The 25,721-nt window shown below is 39.6% G+C and overlaps 1 protein-coding gene across 6 annotated transcripts in view; it reads left to right on the top strand.

Annotated features, from left to right (window-relative positions):
- The window catches only part of CNTN4 (contactin 4), a 955,661-nt gene that overhangs the window by 739,600 nt on the left and 190,340 nt on the right, over positions 1-25,721 (top strand). For 5 of the 6 annotated variants that reach the window (XM_057555540.1, XM_007192463.2, XM_007192464.2 and 2 more), the window contains one exon: positions 22,438-22,635. The exons of the other annotated variant lie outside the window; for it this stretch is intronic. In XM_057555540.1, the coding sequence (XP_057411523.1) occupies positions 22,438-22,635 (198 nt within the window). The remainder of the gene's footprint in view (positions 1-22,437; positions 22,636-25,721) is intronic. 6 annotated transcript variants of the gene reach the window in all.

Below are 25,721 nucleotides of genomic sequence, written 5' to 3'. Positions count from 1 at the left end.
CAGGGATCTTTCCACTGGGGTTATGCTCTCTGCCCCTTTGCCCACACGGACTGCCCACTGATTGTGATGCCTGTCTTTCTAGCTGCTCTCCATTCCAGCACTGAGCTCCACACTTTTGTAAATGGTTAATGCTGGGTAAATATTTGGCCAACAAGTAAACCAATGACTTCATTCTCAAAGCCTATTTCGTTTGTAGAATCATTTAAAATACATTTTTTCACATCTACTTGCTTAGAATCATATCTCAGTTGAAATTTAACCTCACAAGACTGTGCAAAATGTAGGAGAGGTGCGTATAAATCTATCTAAAGATCAGGAGGCTCTCACGCTGTTGAAACAATTGTTCAAAGCCCAAATTGGTTGCAATGCCAGGACTAGAATCCAGGTCTCCTGACTATCAATTCAGTTATCCTTCTACACAGCACAGCTTAACTCAGATATAAGTGCGTATGCCTGTTTGTGTGTGTGTGTGTGTGTGTATAAAAGTTCTAGTTCTTGACCTGCCCATAAACTACCTGTGTGAATCTTAGCAAGTTACTGGGTCTCTTTGGATCCCACTTTCTTCATTTGTCAAAACAGGATGTTGGATTTGATGGTGTGCTTATAGAATCATGGGATTTTAATGCTGGAAGCTACTTAGAGGTCATCTAATTCTACTCTTTAAATTTACGGATAAAGAAAACTGATCTCTTCTAGCTCCAGATTAAATCCTGAGAGGAACATATGGCTTGCTAACAGAACCAGCTCATGTGAATATTGCAACTACCCCGTCATCCCATTTCTGCCCACTTATCAAATGCGTGCCTGTCATTCAGGCATGTAATTTCTCTAGGCCTCAGCTTCCTCATCTGTGAAATCACAGGGGTTGGACTTAGGTCCCTTTCAAATTTAAAACTTTGAGGATTAAGAAAGGTATCTTTGAAAACTGACATCTTTGCTACCCCTTGGGATATGACTCAGAATGTCGTGCAACATAATATGACGCTAGAAAGAAATTAGGCGGCATCAAGGTGAAGTTAAGAGCATTCATCTTGAGCACTCTGATCAGAGGGTAAACTTGCTCAGTGAGTACCTGAATTTGAAAACTCCTTGATTGATGTCTTCTTTTAAAAATAATAAACAAACATCCTTCGCTGTTGGCCCAAAGATATGGAAGAAGGGACCAATTAAGAGGGTGATGTTTCATAGTTAATTTCCTATAGACTTAGATGCTACGAGTTAGAAAACCATCCCTAGGTCCTTCTGCCTTAATAGCTATCACGTTCTAACCAGTCTCAGTATTTTTCAGTTGAGCATCAGAAACCTCACAATCTATTAAATATTGCATTCCAAGTATCTGTTTACTCAGTTGATAAAAATTGCCAATGGGACAGGAACTGTCTGTCACTTCCAGAGCAATTAGTGTGTGAAAACTTATCAAAAGAAATCTGTCAAGTTTGAACAAGTATAAATATTGCATCAAAGTCCCTAAGGAAATCAGACGGAGTGGGATACATTTTTACAGCACATGAGCATTTATTTTGTTTTATTTACTTGGCTTTATTTTTTCAGAATGTGGTTAACATTTCATGTAACCCAGTGAATTAATGTTCTGCTCTGATAAAAATAGACTGGTTCTTAGGGGAAAACTGCATTGTCTCGTGAGTAATATAACAATACTAACTCCTTGCTTTCAAACTTCAAGAGCTTTTACTGCTCTGGAGGGAGCATTGGAATGGGAATGTAGGTAGAAGGCCTAAGATGTAGTCTGTTTTGCCACTTTCTGACTCTCCAGTCTTACCTGTTCTAGGCCTCAGAATTGTCATATTTTTTGTTTGGTTGTTGTTGGCTTTTTGCTTTGTTAAAAAAACACTTTTTGTTTTTTGGCCGTGCCGTGTGGTTTGCAGGATCTTAGTTCCCTGACCAGGGATCGAACCTGGGCCCTCAGCAGTGAAAGCGCTGAGTCTTAACCACTGGACCGCTAGGGAATTCCCTTTTTTTTTTTTCTTTAATAATATTTAAGCTATAGTTAAAATCATGAAAAGCCTACAGGCATATAGGCAAGAATTGAAAAGGTATTCCAAACAATAGCTATCATTCTGTTGAGGTAATGGAATTGCTAGGGAGTTTTGTTTTAAGATTTTATAAATTCAGTTTGTTTTTTACCTTTTTAATGCCCTTCACCCATTTCTCCTACTACCTCACCCCCTGCCTCTGGCAACTACCAGTCTGTTCTTCATATCTATAAACTTGGTTTGTTGGTTTGTTGCTTTGTGTTTTAGATTCCACATATAAGTAAGATCACGTGATAATCATCTTTCTTTCTTTGACTTATTTCGCTTAGCATAATACTATCAAGGTCTATCCATGTTGTCTCAAATGGCAAGATTTAATCCTTTTTTTAATGGCTGAATAATATTCCATTCTCTGTGTGTGTGTATTTATATTTATATATGATTTGTTTATCCATTCATCCACCACTGGACACTTAGGTTGTTTCTATACCTGGCTATTGTAAATAATGCTGCAGTGAACATGGGGGAGCAGATATCTTTTCAAGTTAGTGTTTTAGTTTTCTTGAGGTAAATACCCAGAAGTGGGATTACTGGATCGTATGGAAGTTCTATTTTTAATTTTTTGAAGAACCTCCATACTGTGTTCCATAGTGACTGCACCAATTTATATTCCCACCAACAGTGCACAAGGATTCCCTTTCCTCCACACCCTCTCCAATGCTTCTTATTTCTTGTCCTTTTGATAATAGCCATTCTAACAGGTATGAGATAATAGCTCATTGTGATTTTCATTTACATCTTCTTGATGATTAACGATGTTGAGTGTCTTTTTATGTGCCTGTTGGCCATCAGTATGTCTTCTTTGGAAAAATACTTGTTCAGATCTGCCCTTTTTTTTCTTTAACATCTTTGTTAGAGTATAATTGCTTTACAATGATGTGTTAGTTTCAGCTTTATAACAAAGTGAATCAGCTATACGTATACATATGTTCCCATATCTCTTCCCTCTTGAGTCTCCCTTCCTCGGACCCTCCCTATCCCACCCCTCTAAGTGGTCACAAAGCACCGAGCTGATCTCCCTGTGCTATGCGGCTGCTTCCCGCTAGCTATCTATTTTACATTTGGTAGTGTATATATGTCCATGCCACTCTCTCATTTTGTCCCAGCTTACCTTTCCCCCTCCCCGTGTCCTCAAGTCCATTCTCTACATCTGCGTCTTTATTCCTGTCCTGCCCCTAGGTTCTTCAGAACCATGGTTTTGTTTTGTTTTTTTTTTTAGATTCCATATATATGTGTTAGCATATGGAATTTCTTTTTCTCTTTCTGACTTACTTCACTCTATATGACAGTCTCTAGGTCCATCCACTCATGACAAATAACTCAGTTTTGTTTCTTTTTATGGCTGAGTAATATTCCATTGTATATATGTGCCACATCTTCTTTATCCATTCATCTGTTGGTGGACACTTAGGTTGCTTCCATGTCCTGGCTAATGTAAATGGAGCTGCAGTGAACACTGTGGTACATGACTCCTTTTTTTTTTTTAAACATCTTTATTGAAGTATAATTGCCTTACAATAGTGTGTTAGCTTCTGCTTTATAACAAAGTGAATCAGTTATACATATACAATATGTTCCCATTTCTCTTCCCTCTTGCATCTCCCTCCCTCCCACCCTCCCCATCCCACCCCTCTAGGTGGTCACAAAGCACCGAGCTGATCTCCCTGTGCTATGCAGCTGCTTCCCACTAGTTATCTATTTTACATTTGGTAGTGTATATATGTCCATGACACTCTCTTACCCTGTCACATCTCACCCCACCCCCTCCCCATATCCTCAAGTCCATTCTCTAGTAGGTCTGTGTCTTTATTCCCGTCTTGCCACTAGGTTCTTCATGGCCTTATTTTTTTTTTTTCCCTTAGATTCCGTATATATGTGTTAGCATACTGTATTTGTTTTTCTCTTTCTGACTTACTTCACTCTGTATGACAGACTCTAACTCCATCCACCTCATTACAAATACCTCCATTTCATTTCTTTTTATGGCTGAGTAATATTCCATTGTATATATGTGCCACATCTTCTTCATCCATTCATCTGTCGATGGACATTTAGGTTGCTTCCATGTCCTAGCTATTGTAAATAGAGCTGCAATGAACATTTTGGTACATGACTCTTTTTGACCTATGGTTTTCTCAGGGTATATGCCCAGTAGTGGGATTGCTGGGTCGTATGGTAGTTCTATTTGTAGTTTTTTAAGGAACCTCCATACTGTTCTCCATAGTGGCTGTATCAATTTACATTCCCACCAACAGTGCAAGAGTGTTCCCTTTCCTCCACACCCTCTCCAGCATTTATTGTTTCTAGATTTTTTGATGATGGCCATTCTGACCGGTGTGAGATGATATCTCATTGTAGTTTTGATTTGCATTTCTCTAATGATTAATGATGTTGAGCATTCTTTCATGTGTCTGTAGGCCATCTGTATATCTTCTTTGGAGAAATGTCTATTTAGATCTTCTGCCCATTTTTGGATTGGGTTGTTCGTTTTTTTGTTATTGAGCTGCATGAGCTGCTTGTAAATCTTGGAGATTAATCCTTTGTCAGTTGCTTCATTTGCAAATATTTTCTCCCATTCTGAGGGTTGTCTTTTGGTCTTGTTTATGGTTTCCTTTGCTGTGCAAAAGCTTTTAAGTTTCATTAGGTCCCATTTGTTTATTTGTGTTCTTATTTCCATTTCTCTGGGAGCTGGGTCACAAAGAATCTTGCTGTGATGTATGTCATAGAGTGTTCTGCCTATGTTTTCCTCTAAGAGTTTGATAGTGTCTGCCCTTACACTTAGGTCTTTAATCCATTTTGAGTTTATTTTTGTGCATGGTGTCAGGGAGTGTTCTAATTTCATACTTTTACATGTTCCTGTCCAATTTTCCCAGCACCACTTATTGAAGAGGCTGTCTTTTCTCCACTGTATATGCTTGCCTCCTTTATCAAAGATAAGTTGACCATATGTGTGTGGGTTTATCTCTGGGCTTTCTATCCTGTTCCATTGATCTATATTTCTGCTTTTGTGCCAGTACCAAACTGTCTTGATTACTGAAGCTTTGTAATATAGTCTGAAGTCAGGGAGCCTGATTCCCCCAGCTCCATTTTTCGTTCTGAAGATTGCTTTGGCTATTCGGGGTCTTTTGTGTTTCCATACAAATTGTGAAATTTTTTGTTCTAGTTCTGTGAAAAATGCCAGTGGTAGTTTGATAGGGATTGCATTGAATCTGTAGATTGCTTTGGGTAGTAGAGTCATTTTCACAATGTTGATTCTTCCAATCCAGGAACATGGTATATCTCTCCATCTATTTGTATCATCTTTAATTTCTTTCATCAGTGTCTTATAATTTTCTGCATACAGGTCTTTTGTCTCCTTAGGTAGGTTTATTCCTAGATATTTTATTCTTTTTGTTGCAATGGTAAACGGGAGTGTTTTCTTAATTTCACTTTCAGATTTTTCGTCATTAGTGTATAGAAATGCAAGAGATTTCTGTGCATTAATTTTGTATCCTGCTACTTTACCAAATTCATTGATTAGCTCTAGGAGTTTTCTGGTAGCATCTTTAGGATTCTCTATGTATAGTATCATGTCATCTGCAAATAGTGAGAGCTTTACTTCTTCTTTTCCGATTTGGATTCCTTTTATTTCTTTGTCTTCTCTGATTGCTGTGGCTAACACTTCCAAAACTATGTTGAATAATAGTGGTGAGAGTGGGCAACCTTGTCTTGTTCCTGATCTTAGTGGAAATGGTTTCAGTTTTTCACCATTGAGGACAATGTTGGCTGTGGGTTTGTCATATATGGCCTTTATTATGTTGAGGAAAGTTCCCTCTATGCCTACTTTCTGCAGGGCTTTTATCATAAATGGGTGTTGAATTTTGTCAAAAGCTTTCTCTGCATCTATTGAGATGATCATATGGTTTTTCTCCTTCAATTTGTTAATATGGTGTATCACATTGATTGATTTGCGTATATTGAAGAATCCTTGCATTCCTGGGATAAACCCCACTTGATCATGGTGTATGATCCTTTTAATGTGCTGTTGGATTCTGTTTGCTAGTATTTTGTTGAGGATTTTTGCATCTATGTTCATCAGTGATATTGGCCTGTAGTTTTCTTTCTTTGTGACATCTTTGTCTGGTTTTGGTATCAGGGTGATGGTGGCCTCGTAGAATGAGTTTGGGAGTGTTCCTCCCTCTGCAATATTTTGGAAGAGTTTGAGAAGGATAGGTGTTAGCTCTTCTCTAAATGTTTGATAGAATTCACCTGTGAAGCCATCTGGTCCTGGGCTTTTGTTTGTTGGAAGGTTTTTAATCACAGTTTCAATTTCAGTGCTTGTGATTGGTCTGTTCATATTTTCTATTTCTTCCTGGTTCAGTCTCGGCAGTTTGTGCATTTCTAAGAATCTGTCCATTTCTTCCAGGTTGTCCATTTTATTGGCATAGAGTTGCTTGTAGTAATCTCTCATGATCTTTTGTATTTCTGCAGTGTCAGTGGTTACTTCTCCTTTTTCATTTCTAATTCTGTTGATCTGGGTCTTCTCCCTTTTTTTCTTGATGAGTTTGGCTAATGGTTTATCAATTTTGTTTATCTTCTCAAAGAACCAGCTTTTAGTTTCATTGATTTTTGCTATTGTTTCCTTCATTTCTTTTTCATTTATTTCTGACCTGATCTTTATAATTTCTTTCCTTCTGCTGGCTTTGGGGTTTTTTTGTTCTTCTTTCTCTAATTGCTTTAGGTGCAAGGTTAGGTTGTTTATTCGAGATGTTTCCTGTTTCTTGAGGTAGGCTTGTATTGCTATAAACTTCCCTCTTAGCACTGCTTTTGCTGCGTCCCATAGGTTTTGGGTCGTCGTGTCTCCGTTGTCATTTGTTTCTAGGTATTTTTTGATTTCCCCTTTGATTTCTTCAGTAATCACTTCGTTATTAAGTAATGTATTGTGTAGCCTCCATGTGTTTGTATTTTTTACAGATCTTTTCCTGTAATTGATATCTAGTCTCATAGCATTGTGGTCGGAAAAGATACTTGATACGATTTCAATTTTCTTAAATTTACCAAGGCTTGATTTGTGACCCAAGATATGATCTATCCTGGAGAATGTTCCATGAGCACTTGAGAAAAATGTGTATTCTGTTGTTTTTGGGTGGAATGTCCTATAAATATCAATTAAGTCCATATTGTTTAATGTATCATTTAAAGCTTGTGTTTCCTTATTTATTTTCATTTTGGATGATCTGTCCATTGGTGCAAGTGGGGTGTTAAAGTCCCCTACTATGATTGTGTTGCTGTCAATTTCCCCTTTTATGGCTGTTAGTATTTGCCTTATGTATTGAGGTGCTCCTATGTTGGGTGCATAAATATTTACAACTGTTATACCTTCCTCTTGGATCGATCCCTTGATCATTATATAGTGTCCTTCTTTGTCTCTTGTAATAGTCTTTATTTTAAAGTCTATTTTGTCTGATATGAGAATTGCTACTCCAGCTTTCTTTTGATTTCCATTTGCATGGAATATCTTTTTCCATCCCCTCACTTTCAATCTGTATGTGTCTCTAGGTCTGAAGTGGGTCTCTTGTAGACAGCATATATATGGGTCTTGTTTTTGTATCCATTCAGCCAGCCTGTGTCTTTTGGTGGGAGCATTTAATCCATTTACATTCAAGGTAATTATCGATATGTATGTTCCTATTCCCATTTTCTTAAATGTATTGGTTTTGTTATTGTAGGTGTTTTCCTTCTCTTGTGTTTCTTGCCTAGAGAAGTTCCTTTAGCATTTGTTGTAAAGCTGGTTTGGTGGTGCTGAACTCTCTCAGCTTTTGCTTGTCTGTAAAGGTTTTAATTTCTCCATCAAATCTGAATGAGATCCTTGCTGGGTAGAGTAATCTTGGTTGTAGGTTTTTCTCCTTCATCACTTTAAGTATATCCTGCCACTCCCTTCTGGCTTGCAGAGTTTCTGCTGATAGATCAGATGTTAACCTTATGGGGATTCCCTTGTGTGTTATTTGTTTTTTTTCCCTTGCTGCCTTTAATATGTTTTCCTTATATTTAATTTTTGACAGTTTGATTAATATGTGTCTTGGCGTGTTCCTCCTTGGGTTTATCCTGTATGGGACTCTCTGTGCTTCCAGGACTTGATTAACTATTTCCTTTCCCATATTAGGGAAGTTTTCAACTATAATCTCTTCAAAAATTTTCTCAGTCCCTTTCTTTTTCTCTTCTTCTTCTGGTACCCCTATAATTCGAATGTTGGAGCATTTAATGTTGTCCCAGAGGTCCCTGAGACTGTCCTCAGTTCTTTTCATTCTTTTTTCTTTATCCTGCTCTGTAGTAGTTATTTCCACCATTTTATCTTCCAGGTCACTTATCCTTTCTTCTGCCTCAGTTATTCTACTATTGATCCCATCTAGAGTATTTTTAATTTCATTTATTGTGTTCTTCATCATTGCTTGGTTCCTCTTTAGTTCTTCTACATCCTTGTTAAATGTTTCTTGCATTTTGTCTATTCTATTTCCAAGATTTTGGATCATCCTTACTATCATTATTCTGAATTCTTTTTCAGGTAGACTACCTATTTCCTCTTCATTTGTTAAGTCCAGTGTGTTTTGAGCCTGCTCCTTCATCTGCTGTGTGTTTTTCTGTCGTCTCATTTTGCCTATCTTACTGTGTTTGGGGTCTCCTTTTCACAGGCTGCAGGTTCGTAGTTCCCGTTGTTTTTGGTATCTGTCCCCAGTGGCTAAGGTTGGTTCAGTGGGTTGTGTAGGCTTCCTGGTGGAGGGAACTAGTGCCTGAGTTCTGGTGGATGAGGCTAGATCTTGTCTTTCTGGTGGGCACGTCCACGTCTGGTGGTGTATTTTGGGGTATCTGTGGCCTTATTATGATTTTAGGCAGCCTCTCTGCTAATGGATGGGGTTGTGTTCCTGTCTAGCTAGTTGTTTGGCATAGGGTGTCCAGCACTGTAGCTTGCTGGTCGTTGAGTGACGCTGGGTCTTGATGTTGAGATGGAGATCTCTGGGAGATTTTTGCTGTTTGGTATTACGTGGAGCTGGGAGGTCTCTTGTGGACCAGTGTTCTGAAGTTGGCTCTCCCACCTCAGAGGCACGGCCCTGATGCCTGGCTGGAGCACCAAGAGCCTTTCGTCCACACGGCTCAGAGTAAAAGGGAGAAAAAATAGAAAGAAAGAAAGAAAGAAAGAGGCTATAATATAGTGAAGTAAAATAAAGCTATTGTAAAGCAAAGCTATACATAAAAAATCTCACCCAGAAGCATATACATATACACTCACAAAAAAAAGGAAAAGGGGAAAAATTAATATCTCCTGCTCCCAGAGTCCCCCTCCTGAACTTGGGATGATTCGTTGTCTATTCAGGTGTTCAGCAGGTGCAGGCACATCACGTTGTTTGTGGAGCTTTAATCCGCTGCTTCTGAGGCTGCTGGGAGAGATTTCCCCTTCTCTTCCCTGTTCGCACAGCTCCTGGGGTTCAGCTTTGGATTTGGACCCGCCTCTGCGTGTAGGTCGCCTGAGGGCGTCTGTTCCCCGCCCAGACAGGACGGGGTTAAAGGAGCAGCTGCTTCGGGGGCTCTGGCTCACCCAGGCCGCGGGGAGGGAGGGGTACAGAGGAGGCGGGGCGAGCCTGCAGCGTCAGAGGCCGGCGTGACGTTGCACCAGCCTGAGGCGCACAGTGCGTTCTCCCGGGGATGTTGTCCCCGGATTCCGGGACCCTGGCAGTGGCGGGCTGCACAGGCTACCGGAAGGGGCAGTGTGGAGAGTGACCTGTGCTCACACACAGGCTTTTTGGAGGCGGCAGCAGCAGCCCCAGCGTCTCACGCCCGTCTCTGGGGTCCGCGCTGATCGCCGCGGCTCGCGCCCTTCTCTGGAGCTCGTTTAGGCGGCGCTCTGAATCCCCTCTCCTTGCGCGCAGCGAAACTAAGAGGCAAGAAAAAGTCTCTTGCCTCTTCGGCAGCTGCAGACCTTTTCCCGGTCTCCCTCCCGGCTAGCTGTGGTGCGCCAACCCCTTCAGGCTGTGTTCACGCTGCCAGCCCCAGTCCTCTCCCTGCGATCTGACTGAAGCCGAGCCTCAGCTCCCAGCCCCGCCCGCCCCGGCGGGTGAGCAGACAAGCCTCTCAGGCTGGTGAGCGCTGCTCGGCGCCGAGCCTCTGTGCGGGAGTCTCTCCGTTTTTCCCTCTGCGCCCCTGTTGCTGTGGGATCCGCGCTGATAGCCGCGGCTCGCGCCCTTCTCTGGAGTTCGTTTAGGCGGCGCTCTGAATCCCCTCTCCTTGCCCGCCGCGAAACAAAGAGGCAAGACAAAGTCTCTTGCCTCTTCGGCAGCTGCAGACTTTTTCCCGGACTCACTTCCGGCTACCTGTGGTGCACTAAACCCTTCAGGCTGTGTTCACGCTGCCAGCCCCAGTCCTCTCCCTGCGATCTGACTGAAGCCGAGCCTCAGCTCCCAGCCCCGCCCGCCCCGGCGGGTGAGCAGACAAGCCTCTCGGGCTGCTGAGTGCTACTCGGCGCCGAGCCTCTGTCCGGGAATCTCTCCGTTTTTTCCTCTGCGCCCCTGTTGCTGTGGGGTCCGCGCTGATAGCTGCGGCTCGCGCCAGTCTCTGAAGTTCGTTTAGGCGGTGCTCTGAATCCCCTCTCCTCGCGCACCAGGAAACACAGAGGGAAGAAAAAGTCTCTTGCCTCTTCGGCAGCTGCAGACTTTTTCCCCGGACTCCCTCCCGGCTAGCTGTGGTGCGCTAACCCCTTCAGGCTGTGTTCACGCCGCCAGCCCCAGTCCTCTGCCAGCCCCAGTCCTCTCCCTGCGATCCGACCCAAGCCCAAGCCTCAGCTCCCAGCCCCGCCCGCCCCGGCGGGGAAGCAGACAAGCCTCTCGGGCTGGTGAGTGCTGCTTGGCGCCGAGCCTCTGTGCGGGAACCTCTCCGCTTTGCCCTCCGCACCCCTGTGGCTGCGCTCTCCTCCGTGGCTCCAAAGCTTCCCCCCTCCGCCACCCGCAGTCTCCGCCCGCGAAGGGGCTTCCTAGTGCGTGGAAACCTTTCCTCCTTCACAGCTCCCTCCCACTGGTGCAGGTGCCGTCCCTATTCTTTTGTCTCTGTTATTTCTTTTCTCTTTTGCCCTACCCAAGTACGGGGGGAGTTTCTTGCCTTTTTGGAGGTCGGACGTTTTCTGCCAGCGTTCAGTGGGTGTTCTGTAGGAGCAGTTCCACGTGTAGATGTATTTCTACTGTATCTGTGGGAAGGAAGGTGATCTCCGCGTCTTACTCTTCCGCCATCTTCTCCCTATCCCCTCATGACTCCTTTTGAATTATGGTTTTCTCAGGGTATATGCCCAGCAGTGGGACTGCTAGGTCGTATGGTAGTTCTATTTTTAGTTTTTTAAGGAACCTCCATACTGTTCTTCATAGTGGCTGTATCAATTTACATTCCCGCCAACAGTGGAAGAGGGTTCCCTTTTCTCCACACCCTCTCCAGCATTTATTGTTTGTACATTTTTTGATGATGGCCATTCTGACCTGTGTGAGGTGATACCTCATTGTAGTTTTTTTGTTGTTGTTGAATTTTTGAATTTTATTTTATTTTTTTTAAAAGAGCAGGTTCTTATTAGTCATCAATTTTATACACATCAGAGTATACATGTCAATCCAAATCGCCCAATTCATCACACCACCACCCCTATCCCCCATTGCTTTCCCCCCTTGGTGTTCATACGTTTGTTCTCTACATCTGTGTCTCAACTTCTGCCCTGGAAACCAGTTCATCTGTACCATTTTTCTAGGCTCCACATACATACGTTAATATACGATATTTGTTTTTCTCTTTCTGACTTACTTCACTCTGTATGACAGTCTCTAGATCCATCCACGTCTCAACAAATGACCCAATTTCGTTCCTTTTTATGGCTGAGTAATATTCCATCATATATATGTGCCACATCTTCTTTATCCATTTGTCTGTTGATGGGCATTTAGGTTGCTTCCATGAGCTGACTATTGTAAATAGTGCTGCAATGAACATGGGGGTGCATGTGTCTTTTTGAATTATGGTTTTCTCTGGGTATATGCCCAGTAGTGGGATTGTTGGATCATATGGAAATTCTATTCTTAGTTTTTTAAGGAACCTCCATACTGTTCTCCATAGTGGCTGTATCAATTTACATTCCCACCAACAGTGCAAGAGGGTTCCCTTTTCTCCACACCCTCTCCAGCATTTGTTGTTTGTAGGTTTTCTGATGATGCCCATTCTAACTGGTGTGAGGTGATACCTCATTGTAGTTTTGATTTGCATTTCTCTGCTAATTAGTGATGTTGAGCAGCTTTTCATGTGCTTCTTGGCCATCTATGTCTTCTTTGGAGAAATGTCTATTTAGGTGTTCTGCCCATTGTTGGATTGGGTTGTTTGTTTCTTTAATATTGAGCTGCATGAGCTGTTTATATACTTTGTAGATTAATCCTTTGTCCGTTGATTCGTTTGCAAATATTTTCTCCCATTCTGAGGGTTGTCTTTTTGTCTTGTTTATGGTTTCCTTTGCTGTGCAAAAGCTTTGAAGTTTCATTAGGTCCCATTTGTTTACTTTTGTTTTTATTTCCATTACTCTAGGAAGTAGATCAAAAAAGATCTTGCTGTGATTTATGTCAAAGAGTGTTCTTCCTATGTTTTCCTCTAAGAGTTTTATAGTGTCCAGTCTTACATTTAGGTCTCTAATCCGTTTTGAGTTTATTTTTGTGTATGGTGTTAGGCAGTGTTCTAATTTCATTCTGTTACATGTAGCTGTCCAGTTTTCCCAGAACCACTTATTGAAGAGACTGTCTTTTCTCCATTGTATATCCTTGCCTCCTTTGTCATAGATTAGTTGACCATAGGTGCGTGGGTTTACTTCTGGGCTTTCTATCTTGTTCCATTGATCTGTGTTTCTGTTTTTGTGCCAGTACCATATTGTCTTGATTACTGTAGCTTTGTAGCATAGTCTGAAGTCAGGGAGTCTGATTCCTCCAGCTCCTTTTTTTTCCCTCAATACTGCTTTGGCTATTCGGGGTCTTTTGTGTCTCCATACAAATTTTAAGATGATTTGTTCTAGTTCCATAAAAAATGCCATTGGTAATTTGATAGGGATTGCATTGAATCTGTAGATTGCTTTGGGTAGTATAGTCATTTTCACAATATTGATTCTTCCAATCCAAGAACATGGTATATCTCTCCGTCTGTTTGTATCATCTGTAATTTCTTTCATCAGTGTCTTATAGTTTTCTGCATATAGGTCTTTTGTCTCCTTAGGTAGATTTATTCCTAGGTATTTTATTCTTTTTGTTGCAATGGTAAATGGGAGTGTTTCCTTAATTTCTCTTTCAGATTTTTCATCATTACTGTATAGGAATTCAAGAGATTTCTGTGCATTAATTTTGTATCTTACCACTTTACCAAATTCATTGATTAGCTGTAGTACTTTTCTGGTAGCATCTTTAGGATTCTCTGTGTATAGTATCATGTCATCTGCAAACAGTGACAATTTTACTTCTTTTCTGATTTGGATTCCTTTTATTTCTTTTTCATCTCTGATTGCTGTGGCTAAAACTTCCAAAACTGTGTTGAATAACAGGGGTGAGAGTGGGCACCCTTGTCTTGTTCCTGATCTTAGTGGAAATGGTTTCACTCTTTCACCATTGATAATGATGGTGACTGTGGGTTTGTCATATTTGGCCTTTACTATGTTGAGGTAAGTTCCCTGTATGCCTACTTTCTGGAGAGTTTTTATCATAAATGGGTGTTGAATTTTGTCAAAAGCTTTCTCTGCATCTATTGAGATGATCATATGGTTTTTAATCCTTCAATTTGCTAATATGGTGTATCACATTGATTGATTTGCGTATATTGAAGAATCCTTGCATCCTGGGATAAACCCCACTTGGTCATGGTGTATGATCCTTTTAATGTGCTGTTGGATTCTGTTTGCTAGTGTTTTGTTGAGGATTTTTGCATCTATGTTCATCGGTGATATTGGCCTGTAGTCTTCTTTCTTTGTGACATCTTTGTCTGGTTTTGGTATCAGGGTGATGATGGCCTCGTAGAAAGAGTTTGGGAGTGTTCCTCCCTCTGCTATATTTTGGAAGAGTTTGAGAAGGATAGGTGTTAGCTCCTCTCTAAATGTTTGATAAAATTCGCCTGTGAAGCCATCTGGTCCTGGACTTCTGTTTGTTGGAAGATTTTTAATCACAGTCTCAATTTCAGCGCTTGTGTTTGGTCTGTTTATATTTTCTATTTCTTCCTGGTTCCTTGGAAGGCTGTGCTTCTCTAAGAATTTGTCCATTTCTTCCAGGTTGTCCATTTTATTGGCATATAGTTGCTTGTAGTAATCTCTCATGGTCCTTTGTATTTCTGCAGTGTCAGTTGTTACTTCTCCTTTTTCATTTCTAATTCTATTGATTTGAGTCTTCTCCCTTTTTTTCTTGATGAGTCTGGCTAATGGTTTATCAATTTTGTTTATTTTCTCAAAGAACCAACTTTTAGTTTTATTGATCTTTGCTATTGTTTCCTTCATTTCCTTTTCATTTATATCTGATCTGATCTTTATGATTTCTTTCCTTCTGCTAACTTTGGGGTTTTTTTGTTCTTCTTTCTCTAATTGCTTTCATTGTAAGGTTAGGTTGTTTATTTGAGGTGTTTCTTTTTTCTTGAGGTAGGATTGTATTGCTATAAACTTCCCCTTAGAACTGCTTTTGCTGCATCCCATACGTTTTGGGTCATCGTGTTTTCATTGTCATTTGTTTCTAGGTATTTTTTGATTTCCTCTTTGATTTCTTCAGTGATCTCTTGGTTCTTTAGTAGTGTATTGTTTAGCCTCCACGTGTTAGTATTTTTTACAGATTTTTTTCCTGTAATTGATATCTAGTCTCATAGCATTGTGGTTGGAAAAGATACTTAATATGATTTCAATTTTCTTAAATTTACCAAGGCTTGATTTGTGACCTAAGATATGATCTATCCTGGAAAATGTTCCATGAGCACTTGAGAAGAAGGTGTATTCTGTTGTTTTTGCATGGAATGTCCTATAAATATCAGTTAAGTCCATTTTGTTCAATGTATCATTTAAAGCTTGTGTTTCCTTATTTATTTTCATTTTGGATGATCTGTCCATTGGTGAAAATGGGGTGTTAAAGTCCCCTACTATGATTGTGATACTGTAAATTTTCCCTTTTGTGGCTGTTAGCATTTACCTTATGTACTGAGGTGCTCATATGTTGGGTGCATAAATATTTACAATTTTGATATCTTCTCCTTGGATTGATCCCTTCATCATTATGTAGTGTCCTTCATTGTCTCTTGTAATAGTCTTTATTTTAAAGTCTATTTTATCTGATAAGAGAATTGCTACTCCAGCTTTCTTTTGATTTCCATTTGCATGGAATATCTTTTTCCATCCCCTCACTTTCAGTCTGTATGTGTCCCTAGGTCTGAATTGGTCTCTTGTAGACAGCATATATATGGGTCTTGTTTTTGTATCTATTCAGCCAGTCTATGTCCTTTGGTTGGAGCATTTAATCCATTTACATTTAAGGTCATCATTGATAAGTATGTTCCTATTACCATTTTCTTAATTGTTTTGGGTTTGTTATTGTAGGTCTTTTCCTTCTCTTGTGTTTCCTGCCTAGAGAAGTTTCTTTAGCATTTGTTGTAAAGCTGGTTTGGTGGTGCTGAATTCTCTTAGCTTTTGCTTGCCTGTAAGGTTTTAATTTCTCCATCGAATCTGAATGAGATCCTTGCTGGGTAGAGTAATCTTGGTTGTAGGTTCTTCCCTTTCATCACTTTAAATTTGTCCTGCCACTCCCTTTTGGCTTGCAGAGTTTCTGCTGAGAAATCAGCTGTTAACCTTATGGAGATTCCCTTGTATGTTATTTGTTGCTTTTCCCTTGCTGCTTTTAATATTTTTTCTTTGTATTTAATTTTTGATAGTTTGGTTAATATGTGTCTTGACATGTTTCTCCTTGGATTTATTCTGTATGGGACTCTCTGTGCTTCCTTGACTTAACTGACTATTTCCTTTCCCGTATTAGGTAAGTTTTCAACTGTAATCTCTTCAAATATTTTCTCAGTCCTTTCTTTTTCTCTTCTTGTTCTGGGACCCCTATAATTCGAATATTGGTGTGTTTAATGTAGTCCCAGATGTCTCTGAGACTTTCCTCAATTCTTTTCTTTCTTTTTTCTTTATTCTGCTCTGTAGAAGTTATTTCCACTATTTTATCTTCCAGGTCACTTATCCGTTCTTGTGCCTCAGTTATTCTGCTATTGATTCCTTCTAGAGAATTTTTAATTTCACTTATTGTGTTGTTCCTCATTGTTTGTTTGTTCGTTGGTTCTTCTAGGTCCTTATTAAACGTTTCTTGTATTTTCTCCATTCTATTTCCAAGATTTTGGATAATCTTTACTGTCATTACTCTGAATTCTTTTTCAGGTAGACTGCCTATTTCCTCTTCATTTGTTTGGTCTGGTGGGTTTTTACCTTTCTCCTTCATGTGCTGCATATTTCTCTGTCTTCTCATTTTGTTTAACTTACTGTGTTTGGGGTTTCCTTTTCGCAGGCTGCAGGTTCTTAGTTCCCGTTGTTTTTGGCGTCTGCCCCCAGTGGGTAAGGTTGGTTCAGTGGGTTGTGTACACTTCCTGATGGAGGGGACTGGTACCTGTGTTCTAGTGGATGAGGCTGGATCTTGTCTTTTTGGTGGGCAGGGCCGCATCCGGTGGTGTGTTTTGGGGTGTCTGTGACCTTATTATGACTTTAGGCAGCCTCTCTGCTAATGGGTGAGGTTGTGTTCCTTTCTTGCTATTTGTTTGGCATGGGGTGTCCAGCACTGTAGCTTGCTGGTTGTTGAGTGGAGCTGGGACTTAGCGTTGAGATGGAGATCTCTGGGAGAGCTTTCGCCGTTTGATATTACATGGCTCCGGGAGGTCTTTGGTGGACCAATGTTCTGAACTCAGCTGTCCCACCTAAGAGGCGCAGGCCTGACACCCGGCTGGAGCACCAAGACCCTGTCAGCCACACGGCTGCTAGTGTTGGAGGGTCTCCTGCAGAGGCAGGGCATGACTGTTGCTCACTGCAGGGACAAAGACACTGGCAGCAGAAGTTCTGGGAAGTACTCCTGGGCGTGAGCCCTCCCAGAGTCCACCATTAGCCCCACCTCTTAAAGAGCCGGGTGTCAGAATGGGAGAAATTATTTGCAAATGAAGCAACTGACAAAGGATTAATCTCCAAAATTTACAAGCAGCTCATGCAGGTCAATATCAAAAAAGCAAACAACCCAATCCAAAAATGGGCAAAGTCCTAAATAGACATTTCTCCAAAGAATATATACAGATTGCCAACAAACACATGAAAGGATGCTCAACCTCATTAATCATTAGAGAAATGCAAATCAAAACTACAATGAGATATTACCTCACACCAGTCAGAATGGCCATCATCAAAAAATGTACAAACAATAAATGCTGAAGAGGTTGTGGAGAAAAGGGAACCCTCTTGCACTGTTGTTGGGAATGTAAATTGATACAGTCACTATGGAGAACAGTATGGAGGTTCCTTAAAAAACTAAAAATAGAACTACCATACAACCCCGCAGTCCCACTACTGGACATATGCCCTGAGAAAACCATAATTCAAAAAGAGTCATGTACCACAATGTTCATTGCAGCTCTGTTTACAATAGCCAGGGCATGGAAGCAACCTAAGTGTCCATAGACAGATGAATGGATAAAGAAGATGTGGCACATATATACAATGGAATATTACTCAGCCATAAAAAGAAATGATATTGAGTTATTTGTAGTGAGGTGGATGGACCTAGAGACTGCCATACAGAGTGAAGTAAGTCAGAAAGAGAAAAACAAATACTGTATGCTAACACATGTATATGGATTCTTAAAAAAAAAAAAAAAAAAGGAAAAAATGGTCATGAAGAACCTAGGGGCAGGATGGGAATAAAGACACAGACCTACTAGAGAATGGACTTGAGGATACAGAGAGGGGGAAGGGTAAGCTGGGGCAAAGTGAGAGAGTGGCGTGGACATATATACACTACCAAATGTAAAACCGAAAGCTAGTGGGAAGCAGCAGCATAGTACAGGGAGATCAGCTTGGTGCTTTGTGACCACCTAGAGGGGTAGGATAGGGAGGATGGGAATGAGGGAGACGCAAGAGGGAAGAGATATGGGAATGTATGTATATGTATAGCTGATTCACTTTGTTATAAAGCAGAAACTAACACACCATTTTAAAGCAATTATAGTCCAATAAAGATGTTAAAAAAAAAATAAAAAGAGCCGGGTAGGCTCCAGTGCTGAGTCGCCTCAGGCCAAACAGCCAACAGGGAGCTTCTGCCCATTTTTAGTCAGATTTATTTTTTTGCTGCTGAATTGTAGTTCTTTATATTTTTTGGATATTAACCACCTCATCAGATATATGATTTGTAAATGTTTTCTTCCATTCATTAGGTTGCCTTTTCAATTTATTGATGGTTTCATTCACTGTACAGAAGTTTTTTAGTTTGATGCAGTCCCACTTGCTTATTTTACCTTTTGCTTTTGATGTCAGATTCAAAAAATCATCTCTAAGCCCCATGTCAAGGAGCTTACTGCCTATTATTTCTTCTGGGAGTTTTATGGTTTCAGGTCTTACATTCAAATCTTTAATCCTCTTTGAGTTACCTTTTGTGTATGGTTCAAGATAGTGTTCCAGTTTCATTCTTTTGCATGTGACTGTCCAGTTTTCCCAATGTCATTTACCAAATTATTGTTCTTTCCCTATGGTATATTCTTGGCTCCTTAGTAGGAAGTTTACTAACCATATGTGTATAGGTTTATATCTGGACTCTCTATTCTCTTTCATTGATCTATGTGTCTGTTTTTATGCTAATACCATACTGTTTTAATTACTGCAGGCTTGTAGTGTAGTTTGAAATTAGTGTGATGCCTTCAGCTTTGTTTCTCTTTCATACCTTTAAAAAGAACAGATAAGACAAGTTACATGTTGTATAATTTTTAGTCTTACTACATATTTTCCTGCTTAGATGTCTGCATTATCATTATATTATATTACTCATGCTCCTTACTTATTGTTGTGGACAAATAAAAATACAGTATTCCAGGTAGTGCTCTTTACTGTGAAGAAAAATAAATTAATATCATTTTTAGAGACTTTCCCCCTTCAAGGGGCTCAGTGTTTAGCTCAACGTGATCTCACCAGTGCGCCAGCCAAGATTCTTTGGCTAACCTTTACACTTTGGGGCTCGACAGTATTTTACAAAGGTTGCATGTTGAATTGATGTTAGTTACCATCCTTAGCACAGTCCATTTGAGACTTGTCTTCAGAACTATGGTTTGTTCCTTTGTCTACAGCATTGGAAATGGTTACAGTGTTATATTACTATTACAGTTTTGGAAACTTATTGCAACTTTATTTCAACATTTTGTTGTTTTCTGTTGTTTATTGTAACTTAATGGCTTTCCCCAGAACTGAAGTAATACAGTTAATAATCTTTATATTATACTTACCATTTCTTGAATTGAAATCATTGCATTAGTTCAGGGTTTCCCAACCTAGGTTTTGTGATGGCTTAATAAATTTTTAGAAAAACAGTGTGTGGGTGGAGCGGTTGGGAGGCAGTTCTATATCAAATAAGTTTGCATGGCTTACATACTCTCTAAGAAATTTGAGAAACATTGGCATGTTAAAAACCTCTTGCAAGTCCTGAAAGGAAAAATTTTCAAATCAGTTAAACTTTACTTAATCCAGTGCTTCTTAAAGTCATTTGGTCATGCAACCTTTTTAAATTTGAGGTAGACGGGGGTGTAGAGAACTTCTGTTAACAGGGAATAAATATTCCAAGGACCACAGTTTAGAAAATCCTGCCGAATATGTTTATGGTTGTTTGCATCTCCTACTAAAGCACTAAGTAACAAAAGCAGTGAAACCAAAATAATTTAAATAGATCAACAGCATGTTAATTGACTTTTGTTCTTATATTTACTTTAAAAATGATTAACTTTTAATGATACAGATGTGCTTATGACTCAAAGAGCTTTCACATAACTTGACCGTCACCACATACCTGTATCACATTTATTAATTATCCCCTTTTGATGGATTAAGAAGTTGAAAGGGAGAGTGTTTAAATTTAAATGGCTTTCTTTATGGAATACAGGTTTGAATTTTGGTTTTCTCGTCATTTTTTTTTTGACACCAATTAGGAAAATAACAAAGCAGATGTCTTTTTTCCTGATATCCATGGTCCATACAACTTTCTAGTTACTAAACTGTCCTTCTCCTACAAAATTAAGAAAGCCTTGTGGCACTAGCCACTAGCAACAGTTTTGAAAAATATCTTCAGGAAAAAATATATATACACAGTTTATATATTTGATTATAACTCTCCTTGGAGAAGTGTGTGTTAATTAATATTTTGCTGGTAAATGACTTTCTAACTTCTACCTTGTGACTTTGGATATGTTAATTTATTCTTAAAACTCTCTTATAGTTAATTAGGGGATAAGCAGTGTTCTCTTCATTGTTCATATGAGAAAATTGAGAAGCTCAGAGATTACTTGGTTTTCCTGAAACTCACATACCATATTGAGAGAGGAGCACATCACTCTGTGCTGTTTGTTAAATCTCCTGTTTTTATGGGAAAATTGCCATATCACATGGTACTTCTTCATGACCTATTAGAGGGGCCTTTCCTCCCCCAGATTTTAGTTTCTTGAGGAAGTAACTAGCTTTTTGGGAAGCAGTTGTTTATTTACACCGAGTATCCTCTTGACATCAGCATGGGGTTATTTATAATTACATGCACATATGTAAATAAAATGATTAGCTATTCTCATATAAACATAATTATATCTCTCTAAAATAATGCATACAGAAATGTTATAATCCAGTGATAAAGGGAAGGAAATCTGCATGACCCCTCCTTTGTATGTAAACAGTGGGTTATTAAGACAGAATATGTTTCCTGTTTCACATTCAGTTATTGAGACCAGTTACAACTGGGGACTCATTGAAGTACTAAACAGCAAGTGCCTTTTCCAATAGTTGGTATTCTCTATACAAAGCTGAGGTGACCTTTCTGCCATTTTCCAAGGACACTCCATACATTTAGAATTTAGGCCAGGATCATATTAAAAAGCAGCATACAAGAACACAGCCAACTAGTTCTGAAACCTGAGACTCCCTTTGCCTCTAGTTGCTTCCTCTTCTGGCCTAAAATAACTTTTGAAAATAAAACAGGTCATGATGGCTAATCAGTGCCAGTGGGTACTATATCACTTCTCCAGCTTTGAACAAATCTGGGGATCACACTTTAAAGAGAGGAATCATGGAATGCCTGGAGCTAAAGAAGTTTGGTTTCCTCAGAGCACAGTAGTTTACTGCAGCAGATCATTTAAACTCGCTGTCATTTAGGTTTCTTTTCTGAAATTGAAAGCATGGGCTAACATGCTCATTCACAAAACATTCACCTAGTTCTTAAGAAAAATTAGATCTTTCAAAGGAATATTTTCAGGTATGACTGCCTATTACACTCATCCCACTGGCATTCTGGGATGAATAAGTGTTTGTGAGAAGGTTGCTCTTTGATGGTGACTTTATAGTCACTCCCTTACGTATGTAACAATTTTTTCAGCTAATTTTTTAAAAATACAGATTTGCATTTATGGGACCAGGCAACCAGTCATTGTATGTTTAGTGAGTATTTGCTACAATATTAAATCCCCATCTCACTAAAATAGTGGGAAAGGAGTTCAACCTCACAAGTGAGAAAGGAGTGAGAATTTGCATTAAGAGTAAGAGGCATTGGGAAAAGACTGGATTGAGACTCAGAATTTTCTCTAACTAGGGCTGAGTTTAGATTCGTGACTTTGTTCCTCTGTGCCAAAGTTTCTCAGTTAATGGAAAACTATAAAATGTATTGGAAATGGCAAAGTACTATGCAAGTATGTGGTACCGTGATGTACTATTATGATTATTATCTATAAAATGAAAGAAGTGATCTAAATAGTTTCCAGGGTATATCAAGATTGTAGACTCTCTGGGTCTGTAATTTGAGCATTAGCTCTGTAACTAATTACATGGTGCTTGGCACATGCTTAGCAAACTATAAATGCTTATTCCCTTGATTTAAAGAGATTGGACTTCTCTTAATCGGCTATCAGTTTACCTTCTAGTTATATAGGAATAAAATCTTACTGACTGATGGTAGGAAGACTATAAATGCTTTAAGACACTGTAATTACTTCCTATTGATATTTAGCAGGCTGAAAAAGGACCATTGGGCAGGAATATGAATTTTTAACTTGACCAGTTCTTTCATGAGTACAGTAGAGTTCTTATAAAAGACCTATTTGTAATGATGATTCCTTTTGCTTTCAGAGCTGAGCTATGCCTGGATTTTCAATGAATACCCTTCCTATCAGGATAATCGCCGCTTCGTTTCTCAAGAGACTGGGAATCTGTATATTGCCAAAGTAGAAAAATCAGATGTTGGAAATTATACCTGTGTGGTTACAAATACAGTGACAAACCAAAAGGTCCTGGGGCCACCCACACCGCTAATATTGAGAAATGATGGTGAGTTTTCTAAGGGATTTTCGTAATTCTGCTTTTTGTGATCATAGGTTGAGTTCAGGAGGTTGTTATGTTATTGGCATGCAAAGCTTGACTGTGTCAATTAAATTTAAGAAAAGTTTAATGCTTTCTACATTCAGTACCTATATTTCCTACACTTATGTAAGAAATAAACCCACGAATCCATTTTGGAAGACTAATTAGAAATCTAATTGCTAATCTCAACAGGAATGGAATGTGGATTTAGGTGACTATAAATAACAAAGGAATCTATTTCTTGTTTCTTTCCACTTAAATTGTGTACACAGGCAAAATGAAGTAGAAGGTTGAACAATTAGTTCATTAATCAATTCTATGTAATTTAGTATTCAGTGTCCAAAGAGAAGTTCTCAATTATCCACATAACTTCTGGATTTATGATACTGAAGGCATAGTTCCAACCACAGTGAAATGCAAGAATGTCAAGGCTTATTTGAGATAGAAGTTTTAATTTCCCACACTTTGGTAAGAATATTTCAAGAAAATATATGAATTTCACTTTACTTACTTAGATGGATGACATAACAGTATATGGTAATTCATCATGTGCGTTTTGAAGACAATCTTGCCGATTTGTATGCCAAATTCTAATAGCACCATGCCTTTTCCCCACCATGAGTCCTTGTACGTTCACAATGAGTCTTTATATGTATTCTGTTCCCTCTTCTTGAAATGCTCTTCCTTCTCTTGGTCTCTTGACTAACTTGTACTGGTCCTTCCAGTTTCTTCAAATATATTACTTTCTCCAGGAGGTCATGTCTGTGTGACCCCTCCCCCCAACTATGCTGTATCGGGTGCCTTCTCAAACCACCTCTGCAGAGAAAATCTGAGCATCTTTACAGCATAGACCAAGCTTGAATTTTTGAGCAAATAATGTAGATTTCAATCATTCATTTACTTATTCATGCATTTAACATATGTTTATTTAGCACTTGCTCTGTGGCAGTCACTACTCTGGGCACCAGTGAACAAAAACCATAAGACCTCTTCTCATGGCATTTACATTGTTCAAAGGATGCAGGTACAAACAAACAAGCATAAACAAAACCCAAAATGCAATATTTTAGATAGTAATAAATAAATGAGTATGGTGAAACAGAGGTTCTGTGGGGCGGAATGTCTACTTTAGACAGGGTTGTCATGCAAAACCTTTCTGAAGGGATGACATGAGCTGACACCTGAATGATAAGAAGTCCCTCCTGTGAAGATCAGAGGGAGGAGCTTTCCAGGCAACTTGAGTTAACATCACATGCAAAGGCCCTGAGGCCTAAAAATAAATCACTGGGCATGTTCAGAGAGCAAAGAGAAAGTGAGCCTTATGGAGCATAGTGACCAGGGTAGAGGGTGGTTTGAGTTGAGGTTGGAGAGTGTATTTTATTTCAAGTGAAATGAAAAGCCATTCGAGCGTTTTATGTAAGAGAGTTATGTATGTTTTTTTAAAAGATTGCTTAGCCTACTGTGTGGAAAATGGACTTTTAAAAAAGTGAGGGTCAAAACTGGAAGTCCAGTTAAAGACTGTTGCTGTAATTCACTCAGTAAACGATGGCAGCTTGATCTAGCGGGTGGCAGTGGAGAGAAGAGAAGGGGATGGATTCAGGATATAGTTTGCAGTTTGCTGCCAGGACTTGCTGATGCATTGGATGTGGGAGGTGGTGAAAGAGAAAATCGAGGATGACACATAGGTTTCTGGCGCAGCAGCTGGGTGGATGGGAATGCCATTTACTGAAATGGTTTTACTGAACAGGTTTACAAGGGAGAAATTCAGAATATTATTTTAGTCATTATTTATGAAGCCAAAAGCATGACTTCTCCCTTGGCAACAGAAAGAATTGTTTGTTTTGTGCTTCTTGGTCCATCTCTCTATCATAATATTCATCTGGTATATTCATATTTACTTGTCAGCCTGCCCTCCCCCACCCCGCTGACACTGACATGCGATCCAGCACAGACCACAGTTTTCATCCAGTTTGGTGCGAGGGTGCAGCAGTGCTTGCCACATGGCAAATGTTAAATGACTGTGTTGCGTTAGGCTGAGTTACACTAAATAAAACGGAACTATCTCATCAGTTTAACGAGAAAGGTAGGCAAAGGATCAATTCTGTTAAAAGCTATCAGTGCCGTCTCTCTAGATCTAAGGATAAAAAATCTGTTTCGAGATATGCGTTCCAGGGGCATTCTGTACTGAATTATTTAAAAATACAGCCCCTCTGGCCTCTGCCCGTAATACGCTTATGCCAAAATGTCTGTTCAGTGGTGTTATCCATTTTGGTATATCAAGGAGAAAATATAGTCAAATATTGACTTTGATGCACTAAGACACAGCCCAGGAGAAACATCACCCAGAGTTGCTGCTTCAGAGAGAAGGAACAAAAATTCAGGAACACGGGAAGTCCACAGTCTTCCTAGGTGACACAAGTTGGCCACAACTCTGCCTTCTGCTTGGCTTTTAGATTTATCTCGACTTGCCTAGTATATCTTCATAAAGATGACAAATGTGTTTTATTAGAATGTTTTATCACAAAATTAGCAGGCTAAGGATCTCATTCTTCAGCAATTAATGCCCATTCATTTCTAATTTCCATGAGAGCTGCATGGTGAAAATTCATAATATGTCTTTCCCATTTAGGCTGGAATACATAAAATGGCTGCTCGAACTGTATTACTAAGCACAAAATAGATTATTTAATTAGCTCTTGTCTGGAGGTAAGAGAAAAGGGGAAATATAAATCAAGAAGAGATTGCAAAATAAAAGTGACATTCTTGTTGAAGTGTACACTGTGAGAGTAAAATCAATGAAATTATCGTTCTGCACAATCTGGTATTTAGTGACTGTATATTAGACTGCTAAGTGCAAGGTGAGTATAGAATTTGTACAAGCATCTCGATAATTGAAGCTCACTCAAAATTTCGTAGCCTGCTTCTGCCTCCAAAATGTGGATAAGCAAGGCAATGGAGCTTTTTGCCTGCACTGACCTAATTGGCATGGCCGATCATTTCCCTTGCTAAGTGCAGATGTAGCTTAAAGAGCTAGGTATCCTCAATATTCAGGT

The sequence above is a fragment of the Balaenoptera acutorostrata genome, chromosome 10 (genome assembly GCF_949987535.1).
Source record: "Balaenoptera acutorostrata chromosome 10, mBalAcu1.1, whole genome shotgun sequence".
NCBI classification, from domain to species: Eukaryota; Metazoa; Chordata; class Mammalia; order Artiodactyla; family Balaenopteridae; genus Balaenoptera; species Balaenoptera acutorostrata.
This window is presented reverse-complemented; position numbering and strand designations above follow the sequence as displayed.